Source organism: Perissodus microlepis, chromosome 22 (genome assembly GCF_051167445.1).
Source record: "Perissodus microlepis isolate ML-2025 ecotype Zambia chromosome 22, ASM5116744v1, whole genome shotgun sequence".
In the NCBI taxonomy this organism is placed as follows: domain Eukaryota; kingdom Metazoa; phylum Chordata; class Actinopteri; order Cichliformes; family Cichlidae; genus Perissodus; species Perissodus microlepis.
Genome location: NC_140481.1, coordinates 15,267,734 through 15,285,172, shown reverse-complemented (window position 1 = coordinate 15,285,172; position 17,439 = coordinate 15,267,734). Strand labels below are relative to the sequence as shown.

Genomic DNA, 17,439 nt, shown 5'->3' with positions numbered 1-17,439 from the left:
GTCTAGTACTTTAGCTGACCTGAATTATAACAAGTAGCAATACTGCTACTACTAATCATCATCATAATAATAATAATAATTGTTTGATATTTTTGCACTTCACTGAGCATCAACATTTAAATGAAAACTAGACAAAACCTGCTAGCATAACTGAAAGTCCCGGAACAACTATGTAAGGTGAAAGTGAAATTTAGCATTTAAAATTTTTTTTATTTATTATTATTATTTTGTCCTGTATTCATGTTCATTCTTCAACAGGTGGGATATTAAAGAGATATCCACATATCAGTGAATCAGTAATTATCCATCCATTCATTTCCTTCATAGTCCTCATCTATATCACACATTGGTTTGGTTTTGGTTTCATGACTATCAACTTCAAGACTATCTCAGCTGTCAGACTGCGAGAGACGGGCTACACTCTGGACAGGTAGTAAAAGGATAAATAATTATGATCCAATAATAAATACAGTATATAAATGGCACTGTATGGTTACTTTAGCTACTTTAACATAACTTTTAATTTTACTTGAAGCCTGAATACTTGTTTTTTCCACTTGCCACCCAAGTAACAAATAAAATAAATAACAATTAATCTGGATACGCCCCTGTTTATTGTGTTATCCCGTTAGAATGGCTGCCATGAGCGGAACCTTTGCCCTGAGCACCGGTTCTACGGAGCCGTTATGATTGAGCACCGGAAGTATGCAGGGTGACATTTACACAGAAAACTAAGGCGTGTATGAGAGTCCTCAGTGAAGGCTTGTCTTTCTTCTGAAGGTTTAATTTTATATGTATAAGTGTATAGTTTAGAGAGCGCAATGGCCGCGTGGAGCTGCCGGTTTCTTCTTCTGCGGGGGACTCGTGTCATCCCTCCTCGTGCAACAGCAGAACGGTAAGGATGCTAACGGGCTAGCCATGCTAACATAAGCTGCAGTTTGAAGCTTGGACACCACAGGGTGACATTGCTGTTTAATTTTGCAATTTCATAAGCTTTAAGCTTAATATCTCGAGTTTGTCTCTTTAAAATAGTAACGTAATAAACTGCCTCTGTTCCTAGTAGAGGAATGAGATTTATCATCTCCTGTCATTTCTGAGATTCCCCCGTTTGATCTAACAGACTGTTTGACTTTCACTTAATGGTTTATAAAGAAAGTAGTCTTTTCCCATCTTTAATGCTCTACATGACATGCTTGATAATGAGCGGTTGTTATAGAGAACATAAAATTACTCCACAGTCCCAGTCAGTACAGTAACATATTCATCAACATTGTGGTTGTAAAAACACTAAATTCACTCTCTGTATGAAGTTAAAGTATTAATATCCTCAGTATTTTACTTTTGTGATGCTCCTGTAGCGCCTTTTTACTCATGTTGAGTACTCAATGCGTTTCATATTACAAATAATATTCACCCAATCACACAAACATTCAGACAGCGATTTTTTCTAACACTCACACACACACAACGTAGAATATGTATGACATCCATACTGAAGGACCTCCTCACCACCTCTGCCACAACTGCCATCACCTGAAATTAAACCCCAATAAACAGAAGCATATCAATAGAGACACCTGCCTACTTTACAGAGCAGGGAATTTCTAGGCAATACAGCTATTGTACTGTTTGTTTGTTTTTGTTTTTTGTGATATCTTGGTATTCGTTCCTCCTTATGTGCCAGAGGAATAAAGTAATCTTATTTATAGATAAATATCAAGAGTCTGGTTATTTAGCAGTGGTTAGATGTCTGATACCAACCTTTGTTTGAAATATTATATTTAATACCAAAAAGCAAAGTTTAAGGAAATATCAACATTTCCTTTATTCTGTATGATGCTATAAGCCTCTTCATTTTGCTTTTGTCCTTTTTTCCTATGAAAGTTCAGGTTTCAAGAAGACCTTCTGTAAAAATATACCTTTTTTGATTAATAGCTGTTATGTGATTGCTGAATTTGGGAACAAAAGTCTTTTATGACTGTGTTAGAGACAGATTTCATCATTACAGTTGCACATTAACCTGTAACACTGCAGATCAGGAATATTGATGTCCCTCTACAGGCAGGCAAGAATACTTTGAAATAACAACGAGCCACCAGGCTTCACTCAGTCCCATGTGACACTTAATATGCTCAAACTGTCTATGTAAATGTCTGGATCTGTTTGTTAATGCATCAGCAAGGACACTGCAATGACCCGACTCACTGCAGCAGCAGACTGATGACTGTTTTTTGTTGTTTTTTTTAACTAAGTAAACTAAAATTGAGGAGTAGTTTGAGATCTGAAGCAGTGAGGCAAATTTCAGTGTAGATTATCCAGTGGTGCTTTAAGGATTTTCAGTGCATTAATGTGGATCTATTGTGAACCTATTTCTATCAGAGAAGCTTTGAATGAATCATTGTTTTGTATGTACTGGGCTTTGGTGCTGTCCCAGTTCATCCATTGTCAGAAGCAAGTCATTTAGTTCTTTTTTCCTTAAACCAGCTTTCTTCTTGTTGTCTGCACCTCATAAACAGAAAGTCTGAGCAGAAGACAGGTGGACATTTTTTTTCTGCCACTAAAAGTTTTTTTTGTTGTTTTTTTTTAGCATTCATAAGTCAGAGTTTGGGGTTTTCCAAAAATTTCAACTTATTAATGCAAACCTCTGAGGAAATAACTTGAAATCTTGAGTTATCAAGTGATTGAGAAATTAAACTAAAACTTAAAATGATTTTTCAGTGGCATAGGGTGGGACGTTTATGCTCAGAGTTAGTGCTGATTGCCTGAGATGACTTTATTAGGGATATGTGCTATTGCTGAAATCGTACAGGGCCAAGTGTAGGGAAAATTGAGTGTTTAGGGCAATCTGAAGCCTGAGGGTCTTTTTTCCTTACAGGGATTACTTGTAGATCTTGTCGCGTCTCATGGTTTGAGACTCATGGATGTTGAGTCTCAAACCATGAGACGCACCTGGCCGATCATGGTTTGAGACTCAACATCAAGAAGACCGAGTATATGGAAGCTGGCCCCCAAACTGATGGCACTATTAACATCGACGGGGAAGACCTGAAGAAGGCCAACCGATTCAAGTACTTTGGATCGATGATCAGTGGCAACGGGGATATTCTTCCGGACATGCGAGCTGGGGTCAATGCCGCATGGATGAAGTGGCGTCAGGTGACGGATGTGCTATGCGACCGTCGAATGCCAGACCATCTCAAGGCGAAGATTTACAAGACTGTAGTCCGCCCAGTTGCCCTGTATGGATGGTGTCAAGGCCTAGCGCGTTAGGACCAAGTCATGAATGAAGACATCAGAAAGCGACCTGGCATCGCACCAATCACGGAGAAAATGCGCAAGGCACGGCTACGGTGGTACGGACACGTATTACGCTCAGGCGACAGCTCAGTGGCAAAAACGGCAATGAGGCTTGAGCCCGGTGGCCAGCGACCCCGTGGCAGGCCGAAGAAACGGTGGATGGATAGAATAAAGGAAGACATGAAGGATAGAATAAAGGAAGACGCCCTCGGTCGTGCCAAATGGAGACGCAAAGCAGACCCTGCCATGCGGGACAAACGCTAGAAGGATTACTTGTAGATCTTGTCATTTAAAGCTTAATACAGTTACTGCTTAATATGAGCATACACCAACATAACAGTATTAAAATGATTATTTTCTTGCTATTTTAAAATATTTGGCTGTGGTAATGTTGTTTGGAAGCAAGTGTGTCTGACCATTGTTGTTCTAACTGTGGGCGTTACATGGTTTGTTTTCTCTTTCAGTCCTGCCCTGCTGGTTGGTTGTATCAGGACAGTGAAAACCACAACATGGTTTGAGGAAAACCTAACAGAGGACAACCAGGAGTACATGAGGAAGAGCATGGCAGAGGAATACAGACGGCAAACGGCTGAAAAGCTCAACCCACTCAAAGATGAGCCGTGGCCTCGACATGAGTGGACAGAAGGTGGGTGCAAGTATTAGTTAGAGCCGTGTCTGTTATGGTTCTCGTTTCCATCCACTTGGCAACTTCAGCATGTTTTCCTCTGTTCTCTCACCAGGGAGCCGAAGAGTCGGGTTAGTTGCTGTGAAGTTGGGGATGGTGCCTGTCTGGACGAAAACAGGCGAAAGACATGTAGTCACCATGTTACAGGTATCACACTTCTGCTTCTGCTGTGGCTTAGCTTTGATCCATAATAGCTGCAGATAGTCTTCAGGTGTTCAGGAGTGATAACGGGCATTTATGTTTATTATGTATGTATGAACTTAATGAATTGGATTATTCAGTATAGTGGAGGGAAAGAATAGCAAAGTTAGGACACAAAATCTCACCTTCAGACTTTGATGTTACATTTAAAACAAGCTCGTCCTCTTTTACAGTAAGGTGTGAGGAGCAGATACTAGATGTTTGCTTTATTCAGACCACGTTTTATTCCCATCGATTTATCTGTCATTAAAGTAAACTGAAGCGACCACTGGCTGCTTGTGCTCATTTTGCTCTTTATTGATCACGACTTGCATTTCACTTTCAGTGAAATGTCAATGTTAACAGTTGGACAGATATTTGAATTTTGTCATCGCCTCTCTTTAATATGAGATTCAAGGCAATAAAGAAACTCATATCCCCATCTGCTGACTCACTTCGGTCACAGTTAGTCATTTTCTCTTCAGCTGAAATGTTAATGGTCTACACAAAAAAAGAGAAGATGACAAGTTGAATATTGAAATTACTCCCACCACTTTAGCTTTTGGGTTCATGTTTTTATCTGAACTGAAGCTGAAGGGTCATCATCACAAATGGAACGAGAGCAGGAGGGCAGGTTAAAATGGTGGGTTTTAAAAGAAGTTATGAAACTTTAACGTGATGTATGTCCTTCATCAGTTGTGCAGATATCGCACACACTGTACAATGTGTGTAATGATGCAAAGTTGTTGTTACAGTAATGTATCTTGATGAATTTATCTCTTTGCTGATTGTTATTATTATATTGCACCAGACTCTTCCACCATCTATTTCTATCATCATTCATCACGACTGTGGCCCTGGCTCTTATTAGATTAAGTACAGCGGCAGCGCTGTCTACCTGATTGATAATGCAGCATCTGTTTTCTCCAGGTGCAGGATTGTCACATAATAAAGTACCTGTCCAAAGAAGAATACGATGGACACTCTGCTGCTCTCATTGTAGGAGGAAAAAATGTGTCCCCATTCCACGTAAGTAGAAAAAGTGTGGTTGAATTTGTGCATTTGACAGCGCTTCACGCTGGTTGTGCTTTCGAAGAACAATCCTGCAAAGATGGCCACTGGCCTTTAAAAACGGCAATTCATGTTAAGTGTTTCGTACTTTTCACAAAGCATATTTTTTTCATTCAGTCAAGCTGTGGTGAGTGTTCACACGAGGCCTGAGCTGGTGATAACGTGTTGAGTTTGTACTGAATTGTAACACCAGCCTCTGCTGCCAAACACTTTATCCTGTCAAAGTGTTGAGTGTCCACGACTGAACGATGTGTGCAGCTGACTCACGAGTTGAAAACATCGCTCAGCCATACTGTACAGACCTAACGCGTATTTGTTAGTTCTCGCTATATTTCATCAGTGCGACAGCTTTATGGATGCATAACTTTGTCATCCCCTTCCCCCCCAAATGGAAATGAATTGGTAATTTCATATGGAAATTCCAGTTAACAGTCAATGATTGTATTTTGCACCCATCAAACACATTATTAATAAACAAGATGGGTGTAAATGAATGACATCACTCGCCTCATTACTATGCAGTGTTCTGCTGGGGAGAGAACGCTAAACTTTGCTTTAGACTGTGTGTTGACACTTCCGGATGTGTTGCCATCATGGCATAAAGAGGACACACAGCAGGGATTTTCATGGTGATTCATTTCTTAGTCGACTAAACAAGGAAAAATTTAGACTAACAGACTAGTTTAAAGGTAAGAAACGCTGAAAAGTGTGACGCATTACGAATGACGCATTGTTTTACGATTCATGACAGCCATCTCAATCAAAGTTAAAATCTTCCATCCATAATTTCTTCCGCTTATCCCGTGGCAGCAACCTAAACAGAGAGCCCAGACCTCCATCTCCCCAGCCACATCTTCCAGCTTATCCGGGGTAACACCAATGCCCCCTAGTTACTCCAGTGTGTCCTGGGTCTACCGTGTGGCCTTCTCCCCATAGGACCTGCCTCCTTTCGATGTGGAGGAGCAGCTATACTTGAGTTCCTCCTAAATAACTGCACTCTTCACTCTATATCAGACAGAGTTTTCAACAATGATGTCGGGGCTGCAGCTACATGTGGTTGAAGATGGCTGCATAACATCAATTAAACTGTTAACAATTAAATTAAATGACAATTATGTCTGGTAACAACTAGTGTAATAAACTTTAAGGCCCCATGACTGCTCTCAAAAGTCAATAATACGATTAATTGAAAAGTAAGACAGCATCACTGGCTGATAAACATATACTGCACTCTAACCTGCCTCCTACAAAACAGGTTTAAAAAGAATCTCCTCTTAAGGAGGATTTTGGCTTTAAAATGCTCGAAATGTTCCTTCTTTTAAATGAAAAACAAAGGAACAAGTGTGAATACATTAGGGTGTCATTTATTTTTCTGGGCCTCAGTACATGCTCAATGGGCCGGTGTCAGGATTTCACTTGTCCAACGTGAAGTTGTTTTTGAATCCTTTTCACACAGCCACATCACTCTTTATTCAGAAGCAGAGTTTGTTGGAGTGAGAGGCTTTGGCAGATGGATTTTCAGTCAACAGAAGCGGGGAGAGAGAGTGAGTTTAGAGTGACTGGAGGCGCTAAGATGAGAGCGAGCCGAGTGAAAGCAAATGTCAAAGACTCTCAGTGCCAAGTGTGTGCGCGTACGCTTGCTAGAGTGCGTTTTGTGTGCGAGTGTGTTTGGCTCCCATACAGTCATAACAGGCCCGTGGTTAATTTGAAAACGCTAAAGTCCAGCTGCTTCTTACTGCATTTACTTCTTTTAACACCTTATTTCCTTGCTTCTTATTTTTCTCTTGCGCTCCGTCACTATGCCTGACAGAGGTCTGAAAAACAAATGGAGGTATTCAGGAACGCAGGAGTGCCTCCAAAGCAGAAAGTCACTGCCTTTAAAGTCTCTGACAGTGCCATCATCAAGCCAGGTATGAAATGACATTGAATTTTGCGAAGAAAGATCACTTATTAGGTTTTTGTGCATGATTGGTAATGCAGGCTTGTTTGTTGCATGTTCAGGCACTCCTCTGTATGCAGCACATTTCCGTCCTGGCCAGTATGTGGACGTCACGGGCAAATCGTAAGTTATGTTCTTCCAGCTCCTCGTTGGCGCTCCTCTGCTTGGCTCCTGTTCTTGCTTCTTACCCTTTCCCAGCGTCACGTTTTGAAGAGAGTTCAGTTTTTGACTTTACAAGAAATTACACGTCTGTCCTTTTTTCTTTCCTTTTTTAAATATTGTTACCTTCTGGAGAAACATGTCAACATAAAAGTAATCTGGAAATCTGAGCGTGTGTAAATAAACTTTGTGGTGCGTGTTTGTTTGTAGAATCGGTAAGGGTTTTCAAGGTGTAATGAAGAGATGGGGATTTAAAGGTCAACCAGCCACTCACGGCCAAACCAAAACTCATCGCAGACCGGGAGCTTCTGGACCAGGAGGGGTTAGACAAACACACACACGCTTGTTAAGATGTTCATCCATGCCAAACGTGAACATTTGGTTCCCCAAAATCCATTAATATGAACATGTGTGATATTCATCGTCTGCTTCCAGGATCCAGCTAAAGTTTTCAAAGGGAAGAAGATGCCCGGCCAAATGGGCAACACCTACATCACTGCTTATGGACTGAAGGTACACACACACACACACACACACACACACACACACACACACACACACACACACACACACACACACACACACACACATAAACTTAAAGAGCCTTAGTTTTAAACTTGGTTGTCCTTGCCTGCAATTTCAGCTCAATATTCTTTCATCTGCCTCTTCTCTATCCCGCTTCCAGATATGGAGGGTCAATACCAAGTACAATGTGCTGTACGTTAACGGCTCTGTCCCCGGGCACAAGAACTGCTTACTGAAGGTAAATATAATCATACACAGTCAAAGTGGAGTGTGAAGTCGAAGGTCAACCCCAGCATGCTTAGTGTTCGTACAGAGACAAGTGACCTTGCACCTGTAAAACACCGTCACACCTGCAAGACGGTGTGATCAGTCTTCATCGACGCAGTGCTGGATCAGCAGTGTGTGTGTGTGTGTGTGTGTGTGTGTGTGTGTGTGTGTGTGTGTGTGTGTTGTGGGGGAATGGGAGCATGCTCCTTAACGATGTTAGGATTACCCAAAGCATCCATCTCCATACTCAGCATGTTGTGCTTGCCCTGTGTGTGTGTATTGCTGAAACATAGATGCAGGCTATTATTTGTTTTGCAGACAAGCGATAATGAATACAAATGCGTGTTGCATTTCACCCAGCTCAGCTGTGTGCAACACAAACACACACCTGGATTCATTATAGATTATAGAGCCCCAAAGGACACACATGCGGGTTATTAATGCTTGTTCTTTGTTTTTTTTAATCATTCAGAGGGGCCCTAATGTCCCTTTGTACATGAGGACCAGTCATGGTTTATTAATTTAAATTAAATCTATGGCTGCAATTAGTGATAATTTTTATTATTGGTTTCAGTGCTGACTGTTTGATTAATCACTTAGGACACTGGTTTCTATGTTGGGGTCAGGAGAGTAGGGGGTGGAGGGATGGAAAGGTGCTGTCAAAAGGTTTTGTGGCTGCAGGTAAAAGAAAATCCTTATCCTTATTTAAATTTTGGCAGCTGCAAAGTGCTGTGAGCATTTCAGCATTCCTGTTCACTCCGAGGAAATCCTGTTCTGACCACCTGCATGAGTTCATCTGCGGCCAGACTATCAATGCAGACTTCCAAGCTGGGGTGTGTGAGGACAACATCTGCCCATTCACATTGCATTGAAAAGTTTTTGTCCACATCTGCACAATCAGTGGTCACCACCTACTGTACTTTGTAGATCTGGATCCCCATGATTGTCCTTTTTACCAAAACAGTTTTAAAGTTAAGCTTTTATGTAACACACTTAAGGGAGATCCAGTGTGTAAAAACCATGCACAGGTGAATGTGGAGTAGGAGACTGACAGATGTTTTGGTGCGCCGCCAGCTGTGATGCAAATGTCTGCTGGTCTGTGGTGGTGAAGACAGCTGAGCTTAAAAGTGAAGCTGTGATTTACCGGTCAGTCTGTGTTTCTACCCTCACCAAAGGCCATGACCTCTAGTTAGTGACAGAAAGAATGAGATCACGAATACAAGCGATAAAAACAAGTTTCCTTCAAAGGGTTGCTTTGAAGAGCCGATATTGAGCCAGTGGAGGTGATTCAGGGATCTTACTAGAATACTTACTGAGTGCCTCCTAAACGAGGTATTTCGGGCTTGTACTACAGGCAGGGAGTTTTGTGGCAAACGCAGGACACACTGGAGAGATTTTATTTCTCAGCTGGCTTGGAAATGACTCACTGTACCACCAGATAAGATGGAAGAGGTGACGGAGGGAGAGTGGGTTTCTTGATGGATGGATGCGGTTGGAACGCGACTAGAAGTGATGTGAAGGTGCACAATGACGTGATCTTAAAGGGGAGATCAAGGCATAGTTTTTGATTTTTATGGGCACAGGTGCCGAAGTCTTTGATTGCAATTCGTACATCTGTATACGCACTGTGTTTCAGGGTTCAGTAAGACTGATGGTAAACACTAAATAGAACAACTAGTCAGTCAGAAATAATTCCAAGCGTGATTTATTTAATGCTCGTCGTGGAGCAAATTGTTTTCAAGCAGAGTACACGACCAACCGCCAATTATAAATGACTAAAGGAGGTAATTTGTACAGCGGTGTATTAGCTCCAGTCTAGGTGAAATTAAAAAAAAAAAAAAGGTTGAAGAGCCAGGGGAGAAAAGCTATGTTCTGAGGAACAACAATGAATTTAAAACTGGTAATACATTCCCCCTGATATTTACAGAGTAAAAGAGCATGGAAGGACACTGCCATGAGCTGAGATGATGGCGTTTGTGTATGAGTTACTGATGCACTTGTGCACCTCTTGCACGTGTGCTGTTTCATGTTTTAACCTCACATCTCTCCCTAGCTCAGTTTCGATGATCATCTGTGAAAGCTCGTGCATTCTGGTAGCGTGGTGTTTACTTGCATAAAGTAAAACAAACAGGAGGATACAACATAACTGGCCATCTTTAAAAACAAGTAAGAGACTTTGAAACTAGCGATTATTGATCTAGAATGGAGACCCATTCAATAACTACATGGCTTATTACTGTCCTCAAATGCTTTCATTTTACGGGACTAGTTTTGAAAGTTTCGGGAGAAGTTGCCGTGTTGGTTTCAGTTAAAGATCAAGGAGCAGACAGCCCACGCGAGGCATTTGTCCAGTCTGTCTTTGCACGGTTTCAAGAGGCTGGAGGAGAAGATAAGAGCCTCTAAATCACGTATCAGATACCGTCGTGCAGCTCGTCCATCACACTAAGCTGCTCGATCGCTCACAAAACAAAACACCTCACTGCACGTGTAACGTTATCTTCAGTAGCCTGACTTTTGCTTTTTTGTATATATTTATATTTTTGCTTCATAAATAAGTTTTTAGTCACTAAGAAAATTAAGTACCTGTGTTTCTATGTGTTCCAGGTAAGAGACACTGTGCTACCGAGCAGAAGGTCCACCCTGCTGAACCCTCCTTTTCCGACCTACTTCACAGAAGAGGACGGTGACCTGGACGAAGACCTGTACGACGAAGACTTGTTCGTTCACACAGAGCCATCGTTAACACTGACCTGACCTCTCTCACACACAACTGTTTCACACAAACCTGCTAACTGTACCTTGATCCTGTAATAAAAGAGTATTTCCTTGTATTCTCTCCAGCCGTGTGTGTGTGTGTGTGTGTGTGTGTGTGTGTGAGAGAGAGTGAGAGAAATGCGTTGCCACAAAGAATGTCTGTCTGATCCAAACAGTTATTACATCTCTCTTGGTTTTTTTCTCCTCTCAGAAACCATGGTAACTGTAGGAGTGATGATGTCACTAGAGGATCCCCAAGTAGAGAGAGGGAGAGAAATGGGGAGGAAAAAAAGACAATGAAACAAAAACAAGGGAGAAGTGAGGCAGGCCTGCTGGAGAACTGCAATATCTATGCAGAGGAAGAGGGAGGGATGGAAATGAGTGTATGAAACAGTGAGGGGAATACAGACGGGAGGGAAGGAATAGGCTGGTATGGGAGGAGTAATGAATTGGGTATAAAGCAGGGAAGCAAATACAAAGGAGTTTTATTTTTGTTTTGTTTTTTTTAGGTGGGGATGAGCCAGTGAAGGAGTGGAGGGCAGCTAAAGGTGGCAGAGAGAGAGAGGCAGGGATGAAGGCTGACAAAGGTTGACATTTGTGCATAAGAGGATAAATGAGGACATTAATGTTGCAGGAGGAACTGCTGGGTGCTTAAGCCTGTGCTTGCGTGTTTGTGTTCAGCAGTATTTAAATGAGGCAGACTGTTTGTGGGTTAACGGAGCTCCTTAGGCACAGTGTGGACGCCTCTTTTTGTGGGTAGCAAGTTATCAGATGAAAATCATGTCCTCCTAACTGTTTGACTGTTGTTTAGTGTGTATCTTCAGAGGCCTGTAGTCCTTCTCTGCTCCATATCTGCCATGTAATTGACAACAGCAGAAAAAAACCAAAACAGGCTTTTGTTTGAAACACTGACAAGAAGCAGCGATGCTTCACAGGATCCGCTGCAACAATTGCGGATGCGCACAGCATCGATTTCTTTTCCCTAATTGCAACACTGCACTGCCCTCCCACTGTCTGACATGTGTAACATGCAGGCGCTGGCCATCATTTAGCTATAAAACAGTACAAAGTGATGACGCAGTTTGTGGCAATAGCTATAGCATACCACAGCTTGTAGGTCTGTAAGACAGCGGCAGGTTCTTTGAAATGGTAATGATATCGTTTGAAAGTCCTGCTCTGTGGAGCCTGCACATCATCTGGCTTTTGTGGGGGTGGACGAGAGGAGAGCAGAGTGGGGAGGGAAAGAAAAAGGGTGGGGTGGTCTTTGCCTGTCAAAGCAGCAGAGCAGAAAGAGAAGACGATGAAGTCCGGCCAGGATTGGGAAGTCGCGGTCTCCCCTGACTTTCACAAGACTCTTCCTTCACCTGAGGATAAGGTGTGCTGGACTGTAACCTGCTTGTTTATGCAGAGCTTTGCCTGTGAAACAAGACCAGGCTGTTTTTCACATGGTAAGCAGTCCAATAAGTCAGCAACCCTATTAAAACTATATTAGAATTTATGTATTAAAAAAGACCTCCAGTATATGATTATGTATTTTGAATAATCAATAAATATGCCCGGACTGTGTTCCAAAAAAATAACATCCACAATTACACCAACTCCAGCCTGAACCAGTCGTACGAGGCGGGATGGATCCATGCTTTCACGTTATTTATTCCAAATTCTGACCCTAACATCTGAACATTTCAGCAAAAATCGAGACTCATCAGACCAAACAATGTTTTTCCAGTCTCCTGTTAAGTTCTGGTGAGCCCGTGTGTATTGTAGGTTCAGTTTCTTCTAAGGTGACAGGAGTGACACACAGTGTGGTCTTCTGCTGCCGTAACCTGTCGTCTTCAAGTCGATGTGTTGTGCATCCAGAGACGTACTTTGGCTGTAACAAGTGGTTATTTTAGTTCCAATCTGCTTGAAGTAATCTGGCCATTCTCCTCTGACTCCTTTTTTTTTTTTTTTTTTTTTTTTCTTTTGCCTGTCCCGTTTGGCTCTTTTGCCATCAGAATTATTGTCTAAAGGCAAAGAAAGATGCCCAACGGATTTACTTTACCAAATTGACCATCCCAGCCTTGCCGTAATGGTCCATTTGATTCACCTTTTATTGTTTATTTTATTTTCACTTGCTGAATACGGGACAGACTTGACTGGGGGAAAGAAGGGGAGAAAGAAAGAGGGAAAGAGAAACAGCTGAGAAGAGGGACAAGGGCAAAAAACAAAAACCAACAGAATGGGCAGAAAAAAAAATGCATCTATCGATCACCTGGATCGCCTGTTGAGAAAGAAAAAAGAAAACAAGCAGAAGAGAACAAGAGTAATAGAATAAACAACATCACAATGATATATGGGAATATGACAGTAAATACTAAATATTAAACATTATTGTGCAGCACATAAGATCAACAGAACACAGTGTGCTTTGAGGTAGGAGCCAAAAAGGGTGTAGTTTGTGGGTGTGATCACCCGTGTGTATACCTGTGAGCATGGACGCGCTTGTTTTTTTAAAAGGTTCCTTCATGTAATGATCTGCTAGAGGGTGTGGGGGAGCCACTGCCCCGTCCTCCAGGGCATGAAGCAGGTATGGAGGAGATCAAAACTCCAGACATCCAGAGGCCCCCAGAACACAAGGACCAAGGAAGACCAACAGAGGGGCAGCCGCGCCACTGTCCCAGAAAGAGCTGAGGAGAGTCCCAGATGAGGGCTCACTCCCCAAGCGTATTCTACGAACCGGGTCTAGGTACCCTTGCCCCTGGAGGGGGGAACTGCACCCAGACCCAGGTGGTGTAACCCTTTTCCCTGCGGTGGGGAGAGGCAGACCGCCCCGACTCCGCAGCAGCAGGGAGGCCCCACACTCCAGACTGCAGTCGGATGGCCAACTCCTCCTTCTAGCCCCCCCGCTCCAGCAGGCCGCAGAGAACGGGGGTGAGAGAAGACTCCAAACCTCCCTCCACCCGCTCATTGTAGTGTTGATGCATGTGTGTTCTAAGGTGCATTTAAACCCCAGGAGGGCATGGAGCTACCTACCAGAGAGCAGCAGGTAAGCGCATAGCCCCTCCTGATAGCCCTCAATGTCTACGTGTATTTAAAATTGAGAGGTGGGCAACGACGCCAGGGGTGAGGTGTACACCCTGATGGTCTTTTGGAATCCGTGTAGCGTGCCCACCCCCAAGATCCTATATGTATGTGTAATGAGAGTGTGAGTAATGTGAATGTCTAAGTTGTGGGATAAAATTGAGGCAGAGGCAGCCAGAAGGGGACGCGGGGGGGGGGGTAGCCTTCTCTGCACCCTGGTGACACACCCCTACTCCAAGGCCCTGCCTGTGTGGGTGGTTGTGGTGGAGCGGGAAGAGGGAGGCAGCTGGAGATGGGGAGGGAAGGAAGGGAGGGGCAAGTGACCCCTCCCTGGGGCCAGCTCCCCCGCTGACCCCAGTAGGCACCCCCATACTCCGCGACCCGCCAGGGAAAGGGGGCCCAGGCCCATCCAGACCGGGGCCCAGTGCAGCAGCGCCGCCCGGCCCCACAGAGCCCGGGACAGTCCATCCAACCCCACCACAGAGAAAACTGCACCCACCCCACCATCCACTCATCTTCCAGACTACATAAGACAATAGACGCCCAGGCTGAGATCTTCCTCCACCTCTCCTGTATCTCCCCCTCCTGCAGAGAGAGTTCCCGAAGAGAGGAAAGCTCCTGCAAGATGTGACAACCTCCCTCACCAGTTGAAGAGCCCCCCAGGTGGCTCGACGCACCGGCGGCACCCTGCGCCAGGGCCGGGCCCCCATGCACCCACCCGCCCACAACCCCGGCAACACACCAACCAGGACCCAAGCCCCCGAGGCCCGGCCAGGGCCCCAGCCCAGAGACGGAGCGCCCCCAGAACCTCACGCCCATCCCGGACCGACCCAGGGGCAGCCAGGCTACCAGGTCAGTAACCCACGTCCGTCAGCACAGACCCTCCCCTAGCCCCGCTGCACGCAGCCACGAGGAAACCGTCACCTGAGAGCCAACAGAGCCCCTAATTGGACATGACCGCTACCCCGGGTTGAGCCCCCCAAGAAAGATGCCCCTGGGGAACCCCCCGACACCCTAAGCCTGTCCCTACCCCCACACCAATCACAACAGTGAAGGCGGGACCAAACTATGACCCCCCACCCCCACTAGGTGATGGAGCTGATCAAAGGAGCCCAGAGCAATTGATCTGATGTGGTGGCAGAGGCTGTATCAAGACTAATGTAATCTAATAGATAATTTCTATATTGGTTAGAATTAAGATTATTTTTATTTTTCCAGTTCATGAGGACTGTTTTCTTGGCTATGCATAGGGCAGTGAAAACCATATGGGCTATATTCTTTTCTGAAGTGACATTATCTAAGCTGCCCAACAAACACACTAAGGGGGAAGTTGGAATGTTACATTTCAGACACTTTGATAAGTCTTCACATATCTCGCGCCAAAACTTCTGAACTGGTGGACAGAACCAAAGAGCGTGGATATAATTGTCCGGTGAATTGGTTTGGCAGTGTGAGCAGTTGTTGGTAGACGTAAAGCCCATCTTGAACATCCGATGACCTGTATAGTGCACTCTATGTAATATTTTGTATTGAATTAATTGAAGACTGGGATTTCTGATTAGATGAAAGGTTTTTAAGCAAGTCTGAGACCAGAAGTTTTGGTCTAAGTTAACTGATAAATCCGCTTCCCATTTTGCAATAGGAAGTGATATTGATTCATCTGTTTTAGAAAACATTCTGTATATTTTGGATAGTAATTTGGGGGTTTTAAGAGTAAGAAATTGAACCACACTTGGTGGTGTTTGTAGTTCAACTTGACCCGGTTTAAATTTCTTTTTTACTATGGATTTAATTTGTTGATATTCTAAAAATCTTTTCTTGTTGATCCCATATTGTGTAACTAGTCCGTCAAATGAAATAAATTCTGTTCCTTCTAGTATATGTTCTAAATATTTGATTCCTTTACCACTCCAATCTGAAAAGTTTATCATATTATTGTTTTGTAATATGTCAGGGTTGTTCCAGATAGGTGTACGTTTGCATGGGATTAATGAAGACTCCGTCAATTTTAGAAACTCCCACCATGCTGTCAGAGAAGAGCTGATGTTGATGCTTTTAAAGCATTCATGTCGTTGGATGTTTGAGGTGATAAATGGTAGATCTGAAATCTCTAGATTATTGCAAAGTGCCTGTTCTACATCTAGCCAAGGTTCATCTAAGAGGGTATGTTTTAGCCATCCTGAGATAAACTGAAGCCTGTTGGCTAAGAAGTAGTGCTGAAAGTTAGGTAGTTCTAATCCTCCTTTATCCTTGGTCTTTTGTAGTGTTTTTAAGCTTATACGTGGGGGTTTATTTTTCCAAAGGAATTTGGACATACATGAATCTAGAGATCTGAACCAATCTTGTGGCGGTTTAGTTGGGATCATTGAGAATAAATAATTTATTTTTGGTAAGACCATCATTTTTATAGCGGCAACCCTTCCCATGAGTGATATGGGTAGACATTTCCACCTAGCCAGATCACCTTCTACCTTCTTTAAAAGTGGGATATGGTTTAATTTAGTTAGATCTGCAAGCTTGGGAGAAACATTAATACCTAAATATTTTATATTTCCCGATTGCAGTGGTGTTCTCCTCTGACTCCTGATATTAAGAAGGCATAGAACTGCCACTCGCTGGGTATTTTCTCTTTCGTAGATTATTCTCTGTAAACCTTAGAGATGGATGTATGAGAAGATCCCAGCAGATCAACACTTTATGAATAGATCAGCTGACCAGCCACTAACAACCATGCCACATTCAAAGTCACTTAAATTGCCTTTCTCCCCCATTCTGATGCTCAGTTTGAACTTCCGGAGATCATCTTGTCTACATGCCTAAATGCATTGAGCTGCTGCCATGTGATTGGCTGATTAGATATTTGCCTTAATAAAGGGGTGGATAAATGCACATATTGCACTGTGCTGTCTTAGACTGATCTTTCAATAAGCCTTCCAAGCTCCAAGCTTTAACTATTTTTTGCTATTTCTGAGCATCTTTTTCTTTTACAACACAAAAACCTTGAAACTTGAAATCTGTCATCTATGCAGGAAAAACGTGAGATGGGTTATTCACCGAAAACCAATATTTCCGAGTTGTGTTCGATCATAACTGATGGAGACACTCCATGAATACAGAATAATCTACTCAGCACTTTTTGTTATTTCACAAATCCCTAATTTATATGAACACATTTGTTGTATTATTAGTACTAAATATTTACTAGAGCAATAATGAAAAATGTAGAAGACTTCTGGAGGCTTTCAGTCACAAGAAAGCACTTTAAAAATGACTTGGACCTGAATTTATTGAGATTTACTGCTAAACCACGACTTGGCTTATGAGTAGAAAATGTGACCTTAAAAAAAGACAGAAAAAAAGACAGCCAAGCCCTGAAAACTTGTCAGTAAATAATGCAATTGGCCTCGGGCTGCAACGAAATAATTTCACGAGTGATATTTCTACAAGTTTGTTTGATTCATCCCAGAAAACTGTGGGAAAGTTACACTGTTAGGTTTTG

At 43.0% G+C, this 17,439-nt stretch overlaps 1 protein-coding gene across 1 annotated transcript; it reads left to right on the top strand.

Moving 5' to 3' along the window:
* The first annotated feature begins 675 nt into the window (after positions 1-675).
* mrpl3 (mitochondrial ribosomal protein L3) lies at positions 676-10,954 on the top strand. Its single transcript, XM_084919764.1, has 10 exons — positions 676-895; positions 3,762-3,943; positions 4,038-4,129; positions 5,093-5,191; positions 7,044-7,143; positions 7,235-7,295; positions 7,542-7,653; positions 7,767-7,844; positions 8,017-8,094; positions 10,728-10,954. The coding sequence occupies exons 1-10, from the start codon at positions 822-824 to the stop codon at positions 10,875-10,877; spliced, it is 1,026 nt and encodes a 341-aa protein (XP_084775890.1). The 5' UTR covers positions 676-821; the 3' UTR covers positions 10,878-10,954.
* Positions 10,955-17,439: the final 6,485 nt, after the last annotated feature.

What these genes read in the sequence shown, in the direction of transcription:
- mrpl3 (XM_084919764.1), top strand. Translation starts at nt 822, where the DNA reads ATGGCCGCGTGGAGCTGCCGGTTTCTTCTTCTGCGGGGGACTCGTGTC. An exon ending in TCGACATGAGTGGACAGAAG is followed by an intron (nt 3,944 to 4,037) that starts GTGGGTGCAAGT and finishes TTCTCTCACCAG; the next exon opens with GGAGCCGAAGAGTCGGGTTA. An exon ending in ACAAGAACTGCTTACTGAAG is followed by an intron (nt 8,095 to 10,727) that starts GTAAATATAATC and finishes TATGTGTTCCAG; the next exon opens with GTAAGAGACACTGTGCTACC.